General features: G+C 33.2%; 1 protein-coding gene across 13 annotated transcripts in view; it reads left to right on the top strand.

Annotated features, from left to right (window-relative positions):
* The window catches only part of SPATA1 (spermatogenesis associated 1), a 55,569-nt gene that overhangs the window by 3,160 nt on the left and 32,922 nt on the right, over nucleotides 1-19,487 (top strand). For 7 of the 13 annotated variants that reach the window (XR_011439349.1, XR_011439347.1, XR_011439348.1 and 4 more), the window contains exons 2-9: nucleotides 1,878-1,984; nucleotides 3,776-3,893; nucleotides 6,975-7,028; nucleotides 7,115-7,343; nucleotides 14,617-14,731; nucleotides 15,473-15,533; nucleotides 18,085-18,184; nucleotides 18,885-19,010. Coding sequence is in view for 8 of the 13 variants with exons in the window: in XM_070268761.1 (XP_070124862.1) it covers nucleotides 1,878-1,984; nucleotides 3,776-3,893; nucleotides 6,975-7,028; nucleotides 7,115-7,343; nucleotides 14,617-14,731; nucleotides 15,473-15,533; nucleotides 18,085-18,184; nucleotides 18,885-19,010 (910 nt within the window). In the remaining 5 variants the exon portion in view is untranslated. Of the gene's footprint in view, nucleotides 1-1,877; nucleotides 1,985-3,775; nucleotides 3,894-6,974; nucleotides 7,029-7,114; nucleotides 7,428-14,616; nucleotides 14,732-15,472; nucleotides 15,534-18,084; nucleotides 18,185-18,884; nucleotides 19,011-19,487 lie in introns of all 13 variants that reach the window. The other 6 variants (XR_011439351.1, XR_011439350.1, XM_070268763.1 and 3 more) reach the window with 2 other exon arrangements.

The following is a 19,487-nucleotide window of genomic DNA, read 5'->3' as shown; positions in this document are numbered from 1 at the left end:
TTTCCGTATTTTTTCAATTATTTTGTTCTGGAAAAAATTAACCATTAAAAATGTATTTTTAAGAAACCATGTATATAGGGGTTCACATTTTTCCTTTTTCCTCAGATTCTAATAGTAGTATTGAATTCTGTCTTTATTTAAATTTTTGATATTTTGTTCATCATGAATTTTTTGCATTAAATAGATTTTTTAAAATATTATTTGCTTGATTTCTGAGGTTTTGGTGCCCCCTTAAATTTTGCCCCTGAAGTGGGTGTCTCACTTGCCTCATCCTCGTTCTTGTCCTGATACCTCATTAGAATATAAGCTACATGCAGGGAAGTATATTCGTTGTATTCACTGACATATCCCTAGTGCCTAGAACTGTGCTGGCATACAGTAGGCACTCATTAAATATTTGTTGAATGAATGAGTAAATCTAAACTCACCATAAATTAATTTACATCATAACATATTTCAAAGATCAAGTAATGTTTAAATATGTTTTCTTTTTATTGCCTATTCACTTATGGAATTAAGATGTATACAAACACTTTGAATTGTGGCTAATCAATTGTTATAGAAAATATTGAAGTAATTTACTTGGTAAAAAAAATAGAGTAAAATGTTTAGTTCAAGAAATATTTTTTCTCTTGTAAAACATTAATATGTTTGTGTAAAGGATGAGGTCATGTTTACTTCAAACTTCTTAAGATTTTGCAAATATTTGATAGTATAGCTATTAAATGTTATAGTATTAATATTTGATATTATATAGTACTATATATTATATAGTATTAATAGTGTAGTATGGTATTAGGTATTAATAGTGTAGTATAGCTAGGGAATAATCTTTTAAATGCTCTGGTGTTAACAATGCAGCATGAGGCAGACTTCACTATGAAGTCTATACAAACATCTTAAATTTCTGGTTAATATTCTGTCATCAAAAGATTAGAAGTAATTTACTTGGTCAGTAAAAACTACTTGAGCAAAACATTCAGGAACCATTTGTATCTCCTATTAAAACTACTAATCACTAATTGCTAACGTTAATAGTAGGTCATATTTACGTCAAACTTTTTAAGGTTTTTTCAGATATTTAATGTTGTTATATATTTATATATGTAAATTTATTATAGAGTATAATCACTTAAATAGTTTAACTTTTAATGTGCAGTGAATTTCAAACTTTATTAGACTAAAAGATAAGACTATATTTGCTATAATTGTCCTGTTTCCGTTGTAGTAACATAAATATTCTTCTAAATAGAAAGATTCTGGTTGAAGTCACAACAAAACATTAATAGAAACAAAAATGGTGTATATAAGCACAGACAAGCTTACAGATATGCCTTATGTAAGAACAACCATTTCTTTCCCTGTCACTGGTCAGGAATAGATTCTTCCTGGAATTCTGGGAAACAAAAATATTCCCCAAACCATAGTATTCACATCTTTGCAGGTGCTAAGAACTAGCAATCATCACAACTGTGTCAGGGAGACAATATATAAAGGATAAGGATCTCACAATGTCACCCCAATGGAACTGAGTAGGTAGGAGGCAGGGGAGGCGGAAAGGCTGGTGATAAGAAAGCTGGTCTTAGTCTAGTATTCTTACTGAGGGCCACAGAAAGAACTCTGTATATCAGAGATGTTAGGATAATCTAGGACCACATCTGTGACGTTGTTTCCAATGGAAAATGTGCTGCAAGTGCCACTGTGCCAACTTAAGAACAAAGTTTTGGCTCTTCATTTTGTTTTTTGTTTGTTCTGAAGGATACGTGTATTCCATGTTTATTTCAATTATGTTTATTAAACTTAAATTTGTAGAAGACATCAATTGATTTTTTTCACTTTAAAAATATTTTAACTGACATTATTCTCAATTTATTCAGTTGGTGGAACTTCATGTTTTTTATGTCCCTGAAGGATCGTGGAACTATAAATTAAATACCATTTCAATAGAAGTTGCTAACGAATTCATTTCAGCTGGATTTATAAGGCAAGTATTTTGGGGTCTTGTAACAAAGTGTCTGAAAAAGCAAACTTTTTTCTATAGAGAAAAATGCTTTCTGGAAATTGAAAAATTATAAGTGAAACATACCTTGTCCATGTGATGGATCCAGTCCCTAACTTAATGGAATACTATCAATAAATAGTGCTGTATAACAGTGAAATCAAATAATACCATAGGAACAGATGTCACCCAGAAAACAGTGAATAGCCTGTATATTACTATGGTTATACACAAAGAGAATTAAGAGAGAAATTATCTGAATTTAGAAACCTGTTGAAGAGCTGTGAATAGTGGTTAAACCAGTATATCCACAATGACTTTTTCACTGAACCATTTAAAAATAGAAAGAGAAGGGCCAGCTCCGTGGCTGAGTGGTTAAGTTCATGTGCTCTGCTTCAGCTGCTCAGGGTTTCACCGGTGTGGATCCTGGGCACAGACATGGCACCGCTCATCAGGCCATGCTGAGACGGCATCCCTCGTAGCACAACCATAAGGACCTACAACTAGAATATACAACTATGTACTGGGGGGCTTTGGGGAGAAGAGGAAATGAAAAACAAAAACAAAAAAATGAAGATTGGCAACGGATGTTAGCTCAGGTGCCAATCTTTAAAAAAATAATTAAAAAAATAAAAATAGATTATATGTATATGTGTGTATGTGCTCTTATGTATATATGTATTTTCACATTCATGGAAACATACATGACATTGTATGATTTGACTGCCTGTTATTTCTCTTGAGTGCACCTCAGTCTTCCTAGTCTTCCCCATCACTTTCTTCAAGCACATAACCTCCTTTCTGTTCTAGAACACGTGAGACATGGACCCACATCAGGACCTTTGTACTTGCTGTTCCTTTTGCCTACATACTCTTTTTGCCTTTACATATGCTCTCTCATCTTCAGATCTTTACTCAAATATTACTGTTTTCAGGTCTTCTCTGATGACTGTATTTTAAATTTCAGCTATAGTCCCTTTCTCCCCTCTCTGCTTTATTTTTCTCTCTAGTACTTAGTAGTATCTTATAAATTATATTTTTTTCTTACTTATTTTGTTAATTTGTCTCTCCCACTACTAGATTATAATGTCTATAAGGGCAGAGATTTTCATCTGTTTTGTTGATTGCAGTGTTCCCATCCCTTAGAACAATGCCTGACCCATACATAGTAGGTGCTCAATAAATATTTATTGATTCAATGAATGAATTATATAGTGTTTCCAGAAGATCCTAGAAAAACAAGAACTCAGAACAACAATAGCGTAAGTGATAACTTTAAATTTTAGACATTGAGGAATGAAGTATCTCTATTGAACAAAGATGTAGAATCTGACAACATTTGATCATCAATGAAATTTTTAGGTACTAGTTAATCCTGTCAAACTTCCAAAATAAATAGTTGTGGCTAAATTATTCTTTGATATATGTATAAAAGTATATAAATTCCATAGCAAAGTTTTGTTTTAACGTTAAAGTTTGGAGGTGGATGAGAAAAGTGGACAAGCATTTCCCTTTTCAGTACAAAAAGGACTTTTATGAACAGTGTTCATTTGCATAATTTTAAAAGGCAGACTTTTAATCGTTTATTTTAAAAAATATTTACTGAAGACCTACAAAGTGCCAGGCAATGTAGAAACATAATGCTTTAAGCTATAAACATATAATATATGTTAAATTGGTATTTCTGTTTGAGATAGCTGACTAAAGTTATCGAATCTTTAGTATAGCCAAAACCTATTTCATTTTACATTATAAGGCAATGTCGTGATATTTCAGAGTATCTCCTCACCTTACTTTACAAGCCTTGAGGGAGCGTCTTGGTGAGTTCCTTGGTGAAGATGCTGTTGCAGAAAAATTTTTATTTCTGAAATGCATTGGAAATAATCTAGCTGTGGTAAGTTTTCTTATTTTTTTCCTTTTGATTAGAGAAAAGCATACTTTAACAAATTATCTTAAATGCATATCAACTCAGCCCCTTAACATACCATGAAATATGTAATCTCAACTATAATGAAATGGAAATATTACTAAGCATATAAATCATCAAGAAAAGGTGAGTCCTGTTGGCTTATTATCAGGCACTAAAATGATGTTGGGTTTTTTGTGTGTGAATTTCCTTGGGAAGAAAGGAAGACAAAGTTAAAATGTCATCATATAAGTAATATATATATTTTAATTTAAATGATAGTGTTTAAAAGCTTTTTAAACAAGTACTTGTGTTTTGAAGAAAAGTGGGTTCTCATGCTTGGGCCACAACTAGCCTTGTTTGTTGTGAAATGATCTGGCTCCAACGTAGTTTTTTTTTGTATCAGCTATTATCTATTGAACATTCCTATTTGTAGTTTCTATGATTCAGTGGTAGGATTTTCTAAGTAGAGAGTTTTCCTAGCTGAAACTCTTAATCCAGCAAGCCATCAGATCTCAGTTTCTGGTTTCTCACATCTATGTAAGGTTTATTTCTTTAATCAAGATTTTTCCATATTTAAACTCTTTAAAATGCAGTATAGTCCTATTCCACTCTAGTGAGCATATTGTATCATTATTATATATTTACTTATGTGATTATTTGTTTAACATCTAACTCTGCCATTAAACTGTAGCTCCCTGTGGGCAGGGACTTTATTTTATTCACTATTGTATGTATAACCAGTACCTAACAAGGTGTTTAATACTTAAAGGCATTTAAATGTTTATTGAACAAATTAAATAAAATGAATGATAATGGAAAAAAATGAACATTTCCCCCCAAAGTATTACTATAAAGGAATTTGCTTTGTCGAATTCTTTGGATCAGCAGCTAGATTTGAAGTTTTTGTCATTAGAGATTTAGTATGCCAGAATATTAATTTAGTGATCTGTAAATTAGTTTTCCTCAGATGGGGAAGAAAAGGAACAACTCTCACAACCTTTTGTTCTTTTTCATGATATGTAAAATTACAATCACAGGTTGTAATCTAGGTTGGGAGGGCCCTTAAAGGTAATTGAAGTCAACTTCTAAAATCCTAATTTTTAAAACTTTTGTGTGTGTGTGAGGAAGATTGGCCCGGAGCTAACATCTGTGCCAATCTTCCTCTATTTTATGTGGAATGCTGCCACAACGTGGCTTGACAAGCGGTGCTAGGTCTATGCCTGGGATCCAAACCTGTGAACCCTGGGCTGCCAAAGCAGAGCATGCAAACTTAACCACTGAGCTGTGGAGCCAGCCCCTTAATTTTTATTATTTTCAACAAATAATTATTGATGTTTTTCTATATGCAAAATGAGAAAAAAGAATTGTATGCAGATCTTGTCCTTAAAGCATACTCAGCATAGCAATAAAGATAAAATACATAAATAAGTAAGGAGCATATTTTGTATATTCAGAAGAAAAAGAGATTACTTCCAGCAGGAGAAGAGGAGAGATGAAGAACTCTGAGGAAGAAGAGATATCCAGTTTGGATCTTGAAAGATAAATATTTGATCTTGCAAAGATGTTGGGTGGGAAAATCTGAGCAGAGAAAATAGAATGAGCACAGAAGTGGAAAAGCAGGCAACTAAGAAAGAGTAGTGGTTCGTTTTGCACTGGAGCATTGACTGTGTGAAAGGGAATAATAGAGAACAAGTTATAAGAGTAGTTTATTAAAGATCTCAAATGCCAGATTAGTAAGTTAGGGGTTTTTTTCTGAAGCCTTGAAGTTTTGAGCAAAAGATGACATGATGAGAGCCTTAAGAGGCTAGAGGCAGAGATTATAACCAGGTGACTTTTGCAGTAGTTGGGCAGGAGATAAGAAGGGCCTAAAGAACAGGCTGTGTCTCAGATTTCATCTACTGCTGTTTTCTCCTTGGTTCTACACTTCAGCCACAAAAATCTTCCTTTGGTTGTCAAATACAGCAAACTCCTTTCTCACTTACGGTCTTTGCACTTACCTGGAAAGCACTGTCCCCTGATTTTCAGACAGCTGCCTTCTTTTCATAGTTCAGGCTTCAGCTCAAATATTATCTTTTCAAAAGGGCCTTCTCTGACAATGTAGTTTTTAGATATTCTTTTTCTAAGTTACTATCTATTACATCACTCTGTTTTATTTTCATAAATCACATATCACTATCCTAAATCATGTTTATTTAACATTTGCTCCCCCAAGTAGAATGTAAGCTGCGTGAGAGCAGAGACTGTCTTGTTTACTATTGTATCCCCACCATATATAACACTGCCTGACACATAGTATGCCCTCAATGTTTGTTGAATGAATGAATGAATAGCAAATGAACTCTATGGATTTAATATTTAGGAAATAAAGTTTATAAGGTTGGACTTTGAATCCCAACTTGGAAACTTCCTAGTTATAAAATCTTGGTCAAGTTACTTAGCTTCTCTTTCCCTCAATCTCATTGTCTGTGAACTACAATAGTTTTATATATATATATATGCCTATTACATGGAATTGAGAGGATTAACTGAGCTAATAAATGTAAAGCACTTACAATAGTGCCTGATACATAGTGAATCCATGCAAGTGATAGCCATAATTATTATTATTAAATGACATAGAATTTATATTATATTTAGTACAGTGAGTAGAAATAGCATTGTATTTTACATTTTCTAGAATCTAGTCTTATTACCAGCTTTTAGATTTGATTTCTATGTCACAGATATGCGCCTTCTGCAAAAAACATAGAGGTAAGGGGCCGGCCCCCATGGCCTAGTGATTAAATTCAGTGCACTCTGCTTCAGTGGCCTGGGTTCAGTTCTGGGGTGCGGACCTACACCACTCATCAACGGCCACACTGTGGCGGCGTCCCACACACAACACAGAGGAAGACTGGCACAGATGTTAGCTCAGGGCAAACCTTCCTCAAGCAAAAAAAACCAAGGAAGATTGGCAACAAATGTTAGCTCCGGGTGAATCTTCCTCAGGGGGAAAAAAGTAGAGGTAAAAATAATTGAAAAATGTTACAAAAGCTTTAATTTTTTTTCTCATGTATTTATTTCTAGGTGAAGACAAAGCAAGAATCAGAACTGAAACTCAAATCATTTGCTCCTCCATATGTATGTAATGTGATATTTTAAGCTTATGTTTTAGCTTACTGTTTTTTAAATTACAAATTAATTTTTTTTAATTTCCTATGTTTTAGGCTCTTCAACCAGAATTATATTTGCTTCCTATAATGGATCATTTAGGAAATACTTATTCAGTGTCAACTGTTTCTGTAGAAGGGCTGCAGACTAATAATGGTGTTGCTGAGGCTGATGAAATAATCCACAAACCAGTTAGTGTAACTTTGTCAAAGGAAGAACCTGGAACAGATCCCAGTTTTTTAGAAAACACTTTGAAAGAGCTCCTTAACAAGAATCCAGAAGAAGGTGATTTCAACTGGAATGGGAAAGACAAAGAGGTTATTATAGTACATTTTAGCAGTCAGGTCTTTGAGCAAATTCTGGGCAAAGGTATCCTTACAAATATGTATAGTATGAAAAGAGAGCTACAATTCAAATTGGAGATTTTTAAAAATAGTTTTGCCAGGTGGGAGAAAAAAACAATGTAAGCACTATTCTAAAATAAAAACAAAATCGTAATACTTACAGCACTTAAACTCTATCACCGTTTCTTCTTTTATAAGAGTTTCAGATGAAGTTAAGGCTAAAGGAGAAGAGAAAGGAAGGGATTCCTGCATAAAACTTTGGCATTATTATTATAAGTCCAGAAGGCTTTTAGCCAGGAAAACAGTATCAAACCAAAACAAAACAACTTGAATATTGGGAGGCATTTGTATTTCAAATAATTTAATATTTTTTATCTGATTACAGCCATCAATTTACTGATAATTCAGTTCTTAAAACATGATAGGTAATTAAAAAATCAAAATTAAATTTATATAGATAAAGCTGGTACTACCCTCTAAGAATTGATTGAAAAAAGAAAATCAGTTGGATTTTTTTACCTAATTACATACAGGAAATAAACTGTGATGGAAAAGCGAATATACCACACATTTATAAATGAAATGAATTTCCCCCCCAAACTAATGACAGCATCCATTACAGCTGCAAAATACACTTGTTCTTAGCCTGTTGCATTTTTCTCCATCTTCAATTATAGCAATTGTTATATTCTAAGTTTATGCTATACCCAGAGATTTTCCAAACTTAACACTTTCTTTAATCTTAGGTGCATTTAATAGTTACTGTTCTGATGTGATTACTATTTCTAATGAGACATGTGGATGAGAGCCACCTGTTTTATTACTTGATACCAGTGAGATGCTCAGTGAGAGTCTTTACCTCTTTATCTAGGCATGTCTCTGCAATGTTAATGTTGCTTTCCAGTCATGCTGTTACTTAAAGGTTAAAGGAAAAAAACCCCTGGGGAAAAAGAATTCAGAGTAGAATCCTAGTATTTCTGAAAAGTACAAGGTCAAGTGGCTAATAAAGTAGGCAGTTGCCCTATATAAAGTTGTGAGTAGTGTTATATTTCATTCGCTGGGCCACTGGCCCAATTCTTGAATTATGCTACTTGCATAAAACCCAAAAAATCTTTGGTGAGAGTACTTAATCCTCTGAATTTTGTGTAGGTGTATCTTTTAAATGGTATTAATTTCTTGGTGTATTACTCCCAGAAAATTAACTATTCTTTAAATAAGAAGCCAATGTATGATCATTTTTAGAAATCATAGAAACTTCAATAAGTATAAAGAAGAAAATAAAGATTAATAATAATTGCACCATCCAGAGATAGCTTCTGTTACTATTTTGGTGTATATTCTTCCAATTAGTTTTTCAGTTCTTCTATATAATAATTATTTTTTTAACTTTTAAAAATGAGGACACACAGAAATTCTTTTAAAGACTCTTCTTTGATTTTAAAATATATTATGGACATTTATTATCAATAAATATAGATCTACATCATTATAAAATTTTCTTATGGTATAATTTATTTATTCAACCCTATATTAATGTTTTTTCTATTATGAATAGTGCTGCAAGCAACATTTTCTAAATACAGCTTCATGCATTTGTCCTGTTATTTTTTTTAGAAGTTTAATGGCTGTTTCAAAGGTAATGATTTTTTGTTTATTTGTTATTCTACTTCTTCTGAGAAGAGCTTTCCAGTCTTGTGTGGGTCTCTCTGGTCACATCCTCTTCCTTCCTCAATAAAGATAACTACTACTTTGATTTTTTGAGATAATTGTTTTCTTGCTTTTCTTTAAGTTTTATAACCTGAATATATATTCCTTAACAATACTTTAGTTTTGTCTGTTTTGAATTTTATTTAGATGGAGTTGTATTGGAAGTATCTTATTTTGGACTTGCTTCTTTTGCTTGACATTGTAATTTTAAGATTCAACCATGTTGTCACATAAAATACTATTTCATTTCTTTTCATTGTTGTATAACATTCCATTATATAACTATATCATAATTTGTTTACCTATTCTGCTGATAGATATTTGCTTTGTTTCTGGTTTGAGGCTTTTACAAATACACTGTTATGTACATTTTTGTACATGACTCCTAAATGTACATGTGCAAGAGGATCTCAAGGGAGTATACCTAGGATTGGCATAGTTTGCATGTGTTCAGCTTTACTAAATAACGTATGTGCGTTTTCCAAAGTGGTTGTACCCAGCAGCAATGTCTGAAAGTTCTTATTGAACCATAACTTTGTCATTCTATCAGATATTTACCCTCTCCTTATTTCTCTGCTCTACATTCTGGATAATTTCTTCAGATCTTTCTTCCAAATCTATCTTACTGATTTGCTCTTTAGCTGTGTTCTTATCTCCTGTTAAATCCTTAAACTGAATTTTTAATTCCAAATATTTTATTTTTCTTTTCTGTTTTCTTTGGTTGAATAGTTTTTCATATGTTTAATGGCCATTTGGATTTGCCTTTAATTCAAGTGTTTTGCCCATTTTCTTTTCTTTCTTTTAAATATTGATTAATTTTATACACATATATGGTTTCTCCAGCATATCTGTGTGCATGCATGTGTATGTGTATGTAATTCATTCTAGATTTCAGTTTGTGGCTTGTCTTTTTATTCTCTTTATGATTCTCTTGATGAAAGGAATTCTTAAATTTTGTCAACATGATCTAATTATTTATAGAGGAAAGAGTATTGAGGCCTTCTACTAGCTATCAGTTTTACTTTATGTATTTTGAAGCTCTGTTATTAGATACATATACATTTAGGATTAATATGTCTTCTTGATGAATTGACCTCTATATTATTATGTAATGTTTCTCTTTATCTCTAGTAATACTTTTTATGTTGAAGTTTATTTGTTCTGATGTTAATATACCCACCCTGGCTTTCTTTTGACTGTCATTTGCATGCTGTATCTTTTTCCATTCTTTTACTTTTATCTATGAATTTATATTCAAGGTGGGTTTTTTGTAGATAGCATATATTTAGATCTTACTTTTTTATCCAGTTTGCCAATCTATGCCTTTTAACAGGGGTGTTTAGACCATTTATATTTAATGTAATTATTAGTGTGGTTGTTAAATCTACTGTCTTGCTATTTGTTTTTTATTTGTCTCCTCTCTTCTCTTTTCTTTTTTTTCCTATTGTTTTGCATTTTTGGGGGGTAATTGAGTTTTTCATGATTCAATTTTATCTCCACTATTGGCTCATTAGTTATTCCTCGTTTAAAAAAAAACTCATGGTGGTGTCTGTAGGGTAGAGGTCAGTAAACGCCTATTATTTTATTTTAATCCATGTCTATGGCTTGTTTTTTATAAATAAATTTTTATTGGACCACAGCCATGCCCCTTTATTTACATATTGTCAATGACTGCTTTTGCACTACAACAACAGAATTGAGTAGTTGTGACGAAGACCATATGGTCCATGAGCCTGAAATATTTATTATCTAGCCCTTTAAGAAAAGACTTGCTGACTCTGCTCTAAGGTATATGTTATATACCTTTCATTTGAAGTCTACCTCCAAATTATATACAACTTTATGTATAATATAAGAACCTTACTGCAGTGTACTTCTATTTCCTCCCTCATATCTTTTGTACTATTGTTGTCATACATTTTACTTCTACATATGTTATAAACTCTACAACACTTTATCACCATTTTTACTTTACACTGTCGGTTATCTTTTAAAGAGATTAAAAATAAAGGGAAAATGACTTTTTATATTTGAGAGAGTTTCTTTCCCTTCACCCAGTGGTAGTAAACCTATGCTTTGTATCAGCTCATGATCCTAAGCCCAGGATGATCCTGACAACTTTTGCTTCTACCCATCCTTCAGCCTTTGCCTAGGACTAGTGGTGGGGGGGTTTCCTACCCTCTCCTCAGTGTAAGACTGTTCAAAGTGGGAGGGGGAGTTACCTGTTCTCTCTAGGGCAGATGGCTTTTGCTTCTATCCCTCTTTGAGAGCAGTGGATTTTTGCCTGAGCCCTGTGATGGATGAGTTTCCTGTTTCTCCCCCATTGGCTTAAAGCTTTTGCTTTGTGTGAGAAAAAAGTGTTCAGAAGGATGGGGTTTTATACCTCTGTGCCACTGATGGCTCTTTCAGGTCCCCTGCCCAGTTTTTCTTGTAAGCATGTGATACAGGCACATGGAAAGGAGTTTGCTATTAATTATTTACTCTTCTTTGTATCTGGGGATCCTAGAGATTCCAAACTGTCTCGGTAGCCCACTTTGGCCTTTAGAATTTCTTAGAATTTTAGCAAGTTACCTCTTCCTTCTGTGCTCTGCCAAAGGTGAAGCATTTCGTTTATTTCCATCTTGGAGGGAATTGGAATTCAATTCCTTACAACCTCAACTCTCTGATAAAGTCAAGAAAAGCTATTATTTTATAGATTATTTACCTTTTTCTCCTTATTCAGGTGGGAGCACTCTTTTGTCTTTCTACGTCTTAAGCAGAAGTGGAACTGCAGTTCTTAAATTTTAATATAGTCACGTTTATTAGCATTTTCTTTTATGGTTAGTGTTTATATTTTCTTTAAAAATCCCATTTTTACTCTGTGATCATGAAAATAGGGTCCTGTATTATCTTACAAACATTTTATAGTTTGCTTTTCACATTTAGTTCATTAGTCTACCAGGAATTAATTTTTAAGTGTGATGTGAGATAGAGTTCCTTAATTTTTCCATATGTACACTACCATTTATTTATGATAGTTGTGCAGTTTCTTAAAATTGCCTAATTGGTCTTTAGTAGTGCATGAGAATGCAAAATATCTGAGCTCTAACATTGTAATATTATCAAGTATGACTGATAATAATATGCACAGTATGTTTTACAAGTCCTTTAATGAGAGAGAAAAGAAGTATTGCTCTCCCATTTTTCATATAGAAATGAGTATTCCCTTCCATTTGTTATCTTCTCTTCTTTCCCATGGGTCTGTGCTACACAGCTTTACATTTTTGGCCTGCCTCAACTTATAACATTTTCAATACTTGACTCTATCTTTGCCCCCAAACCAGTATACTTTCTTGATTTTTTTCCTTGGTTTCGTCATTCTTCCAGTTATTCAGACTTTAAGCTTTGAAATTTCCCTTATTGTAGAATAATAGACTCATAGGGAAAAGGAATCTTAAAAACCATCCTGACTAGCCTCCTTGCTTATAATCTCCTTTCTAATCTATCCTCAAGAGTGCTGTCATAATCATTTTTCTTCTTACAGGTTGGATTATTTATCTCCTTGCTTGAAAACCTTTGAAAGACTGATTACTGTTTAAAGCCCAAGTTCCTTAACATGGCATAGAGAACCTTCATACTCTGACTTCAAACCCAGGGTTGCAAATTTTGGCCATGCAGGTTGTTCACTGCCTGACTCCGGCTTCCCTCATATAGATAATGATATAAGTGGAGCTTTCAGGATTTGCTTAATGTGGTCGTTGGTTCAATAATTTTTAGCTAGGAATCGTATAATACTATTAGTATTATTATAGTTTGGGGATAGGAAGGAGAGGAAGAAGTTCCATGAAGTACACTTGGGGAGAGGTAGGTAGGGACTTGAACTGCAAAAGCCTTTCTTGCAAAGCTAAGGAATTTTGTAGGTAGTGGGAAGCCATCTGAAGTTTTTAACAGGAATGGCATGATGGGATTTCAGTTCTAGAAAAACGACTTAGGTGACAATATGGAGAAAAGACTGAAGTAATAAAGACTTGAACCAGGAAATGCAGTGAAATAGAAATCAGAACTTAAAGGCAAGAGGCTTGTAAGGACTGGGCACTGTGCTGGGTGCTGTACATGCGCTATGCCACTTTAGAGATAAGGACACTGACATTAGAGAAATAACTTACCTGAGCTCACACCTGCTATGATAATGCCAGGACTTGAACTCTTGTGCGTTTGACTAAGCCCATGCTTTACAACACTGTGCTGGAGTCATACTGAACCTTTCACTGTTGCCACAAATGCTGCATACATTGTACTCTGTCTTGCTGTTTTCTTTGCTTAAACTCCTTACTCTCTTCTTTGCCAGGCAAACATCTCACAGTTCAAAACATAGTTTCACAGTCATCACTCCCTTTTCTGTGAATCTCTAACATTTTATACGTATATTTATTATAGCTCGCAAAATACTGTATTATGATTTTTTCAGAAGTAAATAGGCTTGCTTTCTTTTTGTCATTAAATTGCATAGGTATTGAATGGTGCAGTGCATCATGCTTTAAGCTGTTACTAGGAATAAGAGATAAATGTCCTGTATCGCTATCAAAATGTAACTCAAAATCTACTGTTTTGCATTGTTTTTTGGGGGGATGAATGTGGGGAGCAGTGTTTTTACTCTTAGCTTTTAAACAGCTGGTATATCCATTTTTTGTTCATTTTGCATTGAATATAGCTTTTAGAAAATCCCTGTTTGTTGTCCTTAAATGACTGTTCCAGTGCCAGCTGGGAAATAAATGGTAGCAGCCAGTCTAAAATTAAACCAATACGGGCTTCAGGTTGCAAAATATTGTGGCAACCCTTGTAAAATGACTTTTCAAATATTGACTTGACTCATTCATTTTTTCCTAAATTAAAAAAAAATTGATTTCTCCAAGGGAAAAAAATCTATATTGACACTGCCAGGTTCATGGATCTTTTGTTCATGTAGATCACGTAGAAAATTAATGTTAATGTTTTAATGACAGATTGTGTAGTTTTCCAATATGGAGAAATTCTCTTAAACTGAGGGGAGATTTTATAAATGGAAATGTATGTGAAATAACAAATGACATTATATGCCCTATATTTATACCAGCATTTTGCAGAGAAGGTTCCTCAGAATACTAAAAGCTTTCTGAAGACAAGTTTGAGTAAAACTCAACTTATCCCCCCCTTGAAAATTCTCATTGTACATAAAAACAGAGAAATCCTGCAATAGGAGTGTGTGTGTGTATATGTATGTATGGTGTGTATAGGTTTGTTGTCCTGTTAGGGTTGCTTAATCCAATTTTTCCCAAACTAAATTGACCAAATAATTCTCGTGTCACATAAACTAATGTTTCGTGAAATTCACTTTGGAAATTGTTGCCTTGTATCATGTATAGTAGAGTTCCTGGAGATTCTGAAACATAGGACAAGGTTATAGCATGTACATATAAAATCAAAATTTTATTTTAGTATGTTCTTAATATTATGAACTTTATTTGCTATTGGATGAACATCTACATCAGCTTGGGGAAAAGCCACTCCAAAAGAAAGCCAGACTGGAAAAAATCAAACTGGAAATTCTGAATTGCCAGGATCATTGGAAGATTCAGACAATGATTATTTTAGCAGCAGAGAAAGGTAATTAGTATAGATGTTGATTCCACATGTCATAATCTAAACTATGAGAAAAGGAGTGAGATATGCAGGGTGCTGTCAAGGACTTCTAATTAGAACAAAGATACAAGTGAAATTAGTGATCTTTTCGATTAAAATTACCTTGATTCAGAACTTTACTGTAATATACAAACATGCTAATCCTATATAATGAGAAATAATCTATTGCTTAAATTTATTTCCATTGTAATCCTTTTGTCATTAGGGGCAACCTAATGACAGAAAAATTTCTATCTTTGTTTGCCTTTCTTAGAACTGATTTTTCTCCCTCTCTTAGATTCTTGATTATGGGTAACCTAATCAGTATGCTTGGGTTTCACATTGGTATCACTTCATTCAAAATTATAGCACTTAGTTTTGCATATAGTCTTTTGAAATTGACAAGGAATTTATAAACAGTTATTCACAAAAGAACTATGAGGAAAATATGTTTATAAAATTTCTGGTTATTTTAGCTTGCTATGGACGTTGGATTATGATTTGAATTTATCAATAATATAGTAAAATACAATTTTATTATTCATACTAAATGTAGTTTATGGTTATCATTGAGTTTGAAAGATAATACAATAATAGTCTTAGACTGACTTTAAAAAATTTTTAATGTTATATTTGTGTTTACAGACAAAATATATAACATATGAAAAGCTAATATTTATGGAATCATTTTTTAATATGACTTTCAAATCTATCTTTCCCTTTAAGTCAGTTGTTTCAGAAAAATGAAGATGATAGAGGTAATATCATTAGAAGAGAGGACAATCAGGTATGATTTAAAAATTTTTGTTTACATGTGGTATTGCAACATAGCATTTATACTAAAATTGAAATGAAGCTGCAGATTAAAACAGTAGAACAACAAAGATTTGCTGAAGATGCCATGCCTTTGCTTCAAAACCCAAGACCTCTGAGCTGTAATTTTTCTACTAGGGCTTGTCGCAGACTCCATGATTCCAATCTACCACACATCAAGCATCATTGGATCAGCACACAAACACAAGTGGCGGCACCACATGCAAAGCCTCTTGGATCACCTTGTGAGCCTTCTCTTACCTTGGGCCCACTCAAAATGGACAGTCTTTTAGATTACTTGATTGAAAAAGAAAAAATAGCAGCATGTCCAAATGCTGTAACTATTTCTCCAAACTCATTCTCACTGGTAGCTGAGGCTGGATGCAAAAACCTGTTTTTCACTTTAAAGGGGCAGTCTCAACATGTCCCACACCAGGGAACTACCAGAAATTTCAGTGATTTGGCAGGCTCTTGAATTTTCTTGAGGTTTGTCTCCCATCCTCTAACCTCTAAGGTTGGAAAACTTTTATTTCAAGAATGTTTCTGAAATAATAATTTAGAGAACAATTTAAATAGCAGATTTGTTCTACAAGATCACAGTTAGTCTTATCTTAGATCTTCTTTACCTTTTATATATAGCACTTTCTCTCTGATCTGTTTTACTGTTTTCTTTATTTATGTTGCATTTTCTTTGCTCCTTTCATTTTTGTCCTCCGTTATCCTTAGTGTATTTTTGGTCATATCTGTTCCTTCTTAGATATCTGCTAATTTATTCATTTCTGAGAAAATTGTATTTTGTCTTTAAATTCTTTCTTCAGTTTGGCCAACTTCCATTTCACATCTTCCTGTTGTTTTCCATTTTTCGTCTGAGTTTTTAAATTTCAGATTTACAGTGTTTGTTAATATCTGCAAGTGTTTGCTTAATTATATTTAATCTATGTTGGAAGTATTGTTAAGTTTTTCTCTGCTTCATGGTTGCCTATTTTTGTTTTGTTTTGTTTTAGTTCTCAACTTTGAGGGTTTTTAAAAAGTAACGTTGTGTGGATGCCAAATTATTTTGTAGATGTTGTCCATGTTTATTGTGTTGGATTTTTCTGTATTAGTAGTCACGGGTGTTCTTATAGAGGAACAAGGAGGGGCATTTTGGTGGCTTATTCTGCTTCTTAGGTCAGGAGTGCCCTCTTCTGTTGATATAGTCAAATGCAGTTATTTATTTATTTATTTATTTATTTTTGAATGGGACCTTTTGGGGAAGGAGTCTGTTTTCCTTGAATTCTTTTCTACTAACTTGATTCAGCAGAGCTTTTATCTTGGCCACTTCTTTTCTCTTACCATCTAGCCCTGAAGGAGCACCTTTTGCTTCTGAAGCATTTTTCTCTCTGCCAGAAGCCATGTCTTCCCATGATTAACTGAGCATCTCTGGCCCCATACATTTTACAAGCCCTTTTCTTTTGGACTCCTCATAGAAAGTGCTGTCATTTACCAGATCTTATCCTTATTCTCAGTATTTCTCTTCTGGATGTAGGGCCTTGTCCTTCCAGACTAAACCGTGGTTGGTTTTTACTGTGTATATTTTATCTGTGTATATTCTCTCTAATGCGTAGTCCACATCTGACTCTGCTTAGATGCAGGATCCTGGGCACTCTCTGCTGGTCCAGGATGTTTATTTCCTTACTTATGTGTAAATTAAAGTATGTGAAAATTAAAGGATTCTGTATCCTAGCTATGCTGTAGATATAAATTATGGGTGATTTTACTTGCTTTCCTTTTTTAGTAGTTGGGAGGGTGTGTGGAGAGATTCTAATTTAGGTGGTTGTCGTTATCCTGTGGGAACTTGACCTTATAAATTAAGAAAAGAAAAGAAACTAGAAAAAGAATAATAAAACAAAGAAAGTAGGAGTAAGGGCTTAATGAACATACAAGTAGAAACTAATAAGTTAAAGAAGTAAAAATCCTAGCAGAATTAAAAACAATTCAAGATCTATACAGTAGTAGTGGGAGAAACATCAACATTGGTAAGGATTTAGGTAGTTTATAAAAAAAGAGTGGAAACATAAAAATTAGGAAAGATGACGCCTATATAAGCACAAATAGAAAGGAGATAAAATATATAAGAATAAAATATATGCAAAAATTTTTAAATGTGAGATAATTTCCAATTTTGTAAGCAAATATAAATTATCAAAATTGGCTAAAGATGAAAAAATCACTAGCCATCTTAGAAAAATTTTAAAAGTTATCATAACAAGTAACTGAGATCAGAAATCTTGGAAGGAAATCACATTGAGAAAGGAATAATGGATTCTTTTTTTTTAAAGTTTGATGCACCTGTGTATAATATCCAAGTAACGGTGGAATGGAGAAGTTGGAGCATAAGAGAGTCTATAGCTGTAAATACAGAATGGGAGTTCCTCACCATATAAGTAAAAAAAATGTGTTGCTGTTGTGGATTACCAAATGCTTACAGATAGGTGAAAAATAACGTCACCCTACCAGCTCTTACCAATTGTCATGTTTGCTTACAGATAGGTAAAAAAGAGTGTGTCACCCTACCAGATCTTATTGATTTTCCTTCACTTCCTGCTCTTTCTCCAGGAATAACTATCTCCTTATTACAGATTGAGAGTAAGTATGATGACACCGTAAGTACAGGTGATTCTGTGAGGCAGTTAAATAATGAGGAATTGGTGTTTAATGGGTATAGAGGTTCAGTTTGGGAAGATAAAAAAGTGCTGGAGTTGGATGGTGGTGATGGTTGCACAACATTGTGAACACACACAATGCCATCGATCTGTACATTTAAAAATGGTTAAAATACTAAATTTTATTGTCTGTATTTTACAGCAAAAAAGTTAAATTATTTTGAAGTATATGAATTTTATGTTGATTACTGTGTATGTTTAGTCAGTATTATTATTCTGCTTTTAAAAAAATACTTTAAAATGTACATTTTCCATGTAAGATTTAAGTGCAATAACTTTGGCCAAAAGAATTAAACCAAGAAGTGTAACTACCTGAGTTTTACCTAGTTTCTATGCATATATGTAAATGCAGAAGACACATACTGTATTCTTTACATAAATATAAATCCCCCTATATGTCACTCTTGGAAACTGAAATGACTCCTCTCTGTTTTTCAGAGTGGCAAATGCTATCCTGCAGCAAGAAAAACAGAGTTTTTCTTTTGTGTGTGTGTGTGTGTATGTATATATATATATAATTTATTCTTGCTGTTTTAAGCACTTTTAGGTTTTACACTCTGTATTTTAGGATATGAACCATCTTCTAGCTTTTAGACATTGATGAGTATGGGTTATAATCTTAGGAGAGAAGATTATTGAACAAATGAAACAAGTAAAAGAAGAAAGAAGGTATCTGGAAAGAATTAGAGAAGAACTAGTAAAAAAAGTTGAAAAGCTATTTGAACAAAGCAGATTGAAGAGGTATCAAGGTAAAGTTTATTACTTATCTTTCATCACTATAAAGAAAACTTAAGAGCCAGTCCTGATGGCCTATTGATTAAAGTTCGGCATTCTCACTGCTTCAGCAGCCTGGGTTCATCCCTAGTTGCTGAACCACACCAACTGTCTGTCAGTTGCCATGCTGTGGCAGCGGCTCACATAGAAGAACTAGAAGGACTTACAACTAGGATATAAAAGCATGCACTGGGGCTTTGGGGAGGGAAAAACAAAAAGAGGAAGATTGGCAACAGATGTTAGCTCAGGGCAAATCCTTCCCCACACACACACAAAAAAATCAAATTCAATATGTCATAGCAGTTTTATAGAATTTATGTTTTAAAATAAATAAGAAAATTATAATTAATTAATATTTACTATTTTATGTTATGGTTTAACCAGTACACTGTTGATAGAAAACATAAAATCATTGTTCAACTCTTTACACAATAAGTGAAACATGCTTTACA

This window comes from Equus caballus, chromosome 5 (genome assembly GCF_041296265.1).
Source record: "Equus caballus isolate H_3958 breed thoroughbred chromosome 5, TB-T2T, whole genome shotgun sequence".
NCBI classification, from domain to species: domain Eukaryota; kingdom Metazoa; phylum Chordata; class Mammalia; order Perissodactyla; family Equidae; genus Equus; species Equus caballus.
This window is presented reverse-complemented; position numbering and strand designations above follow the sequence as displayed.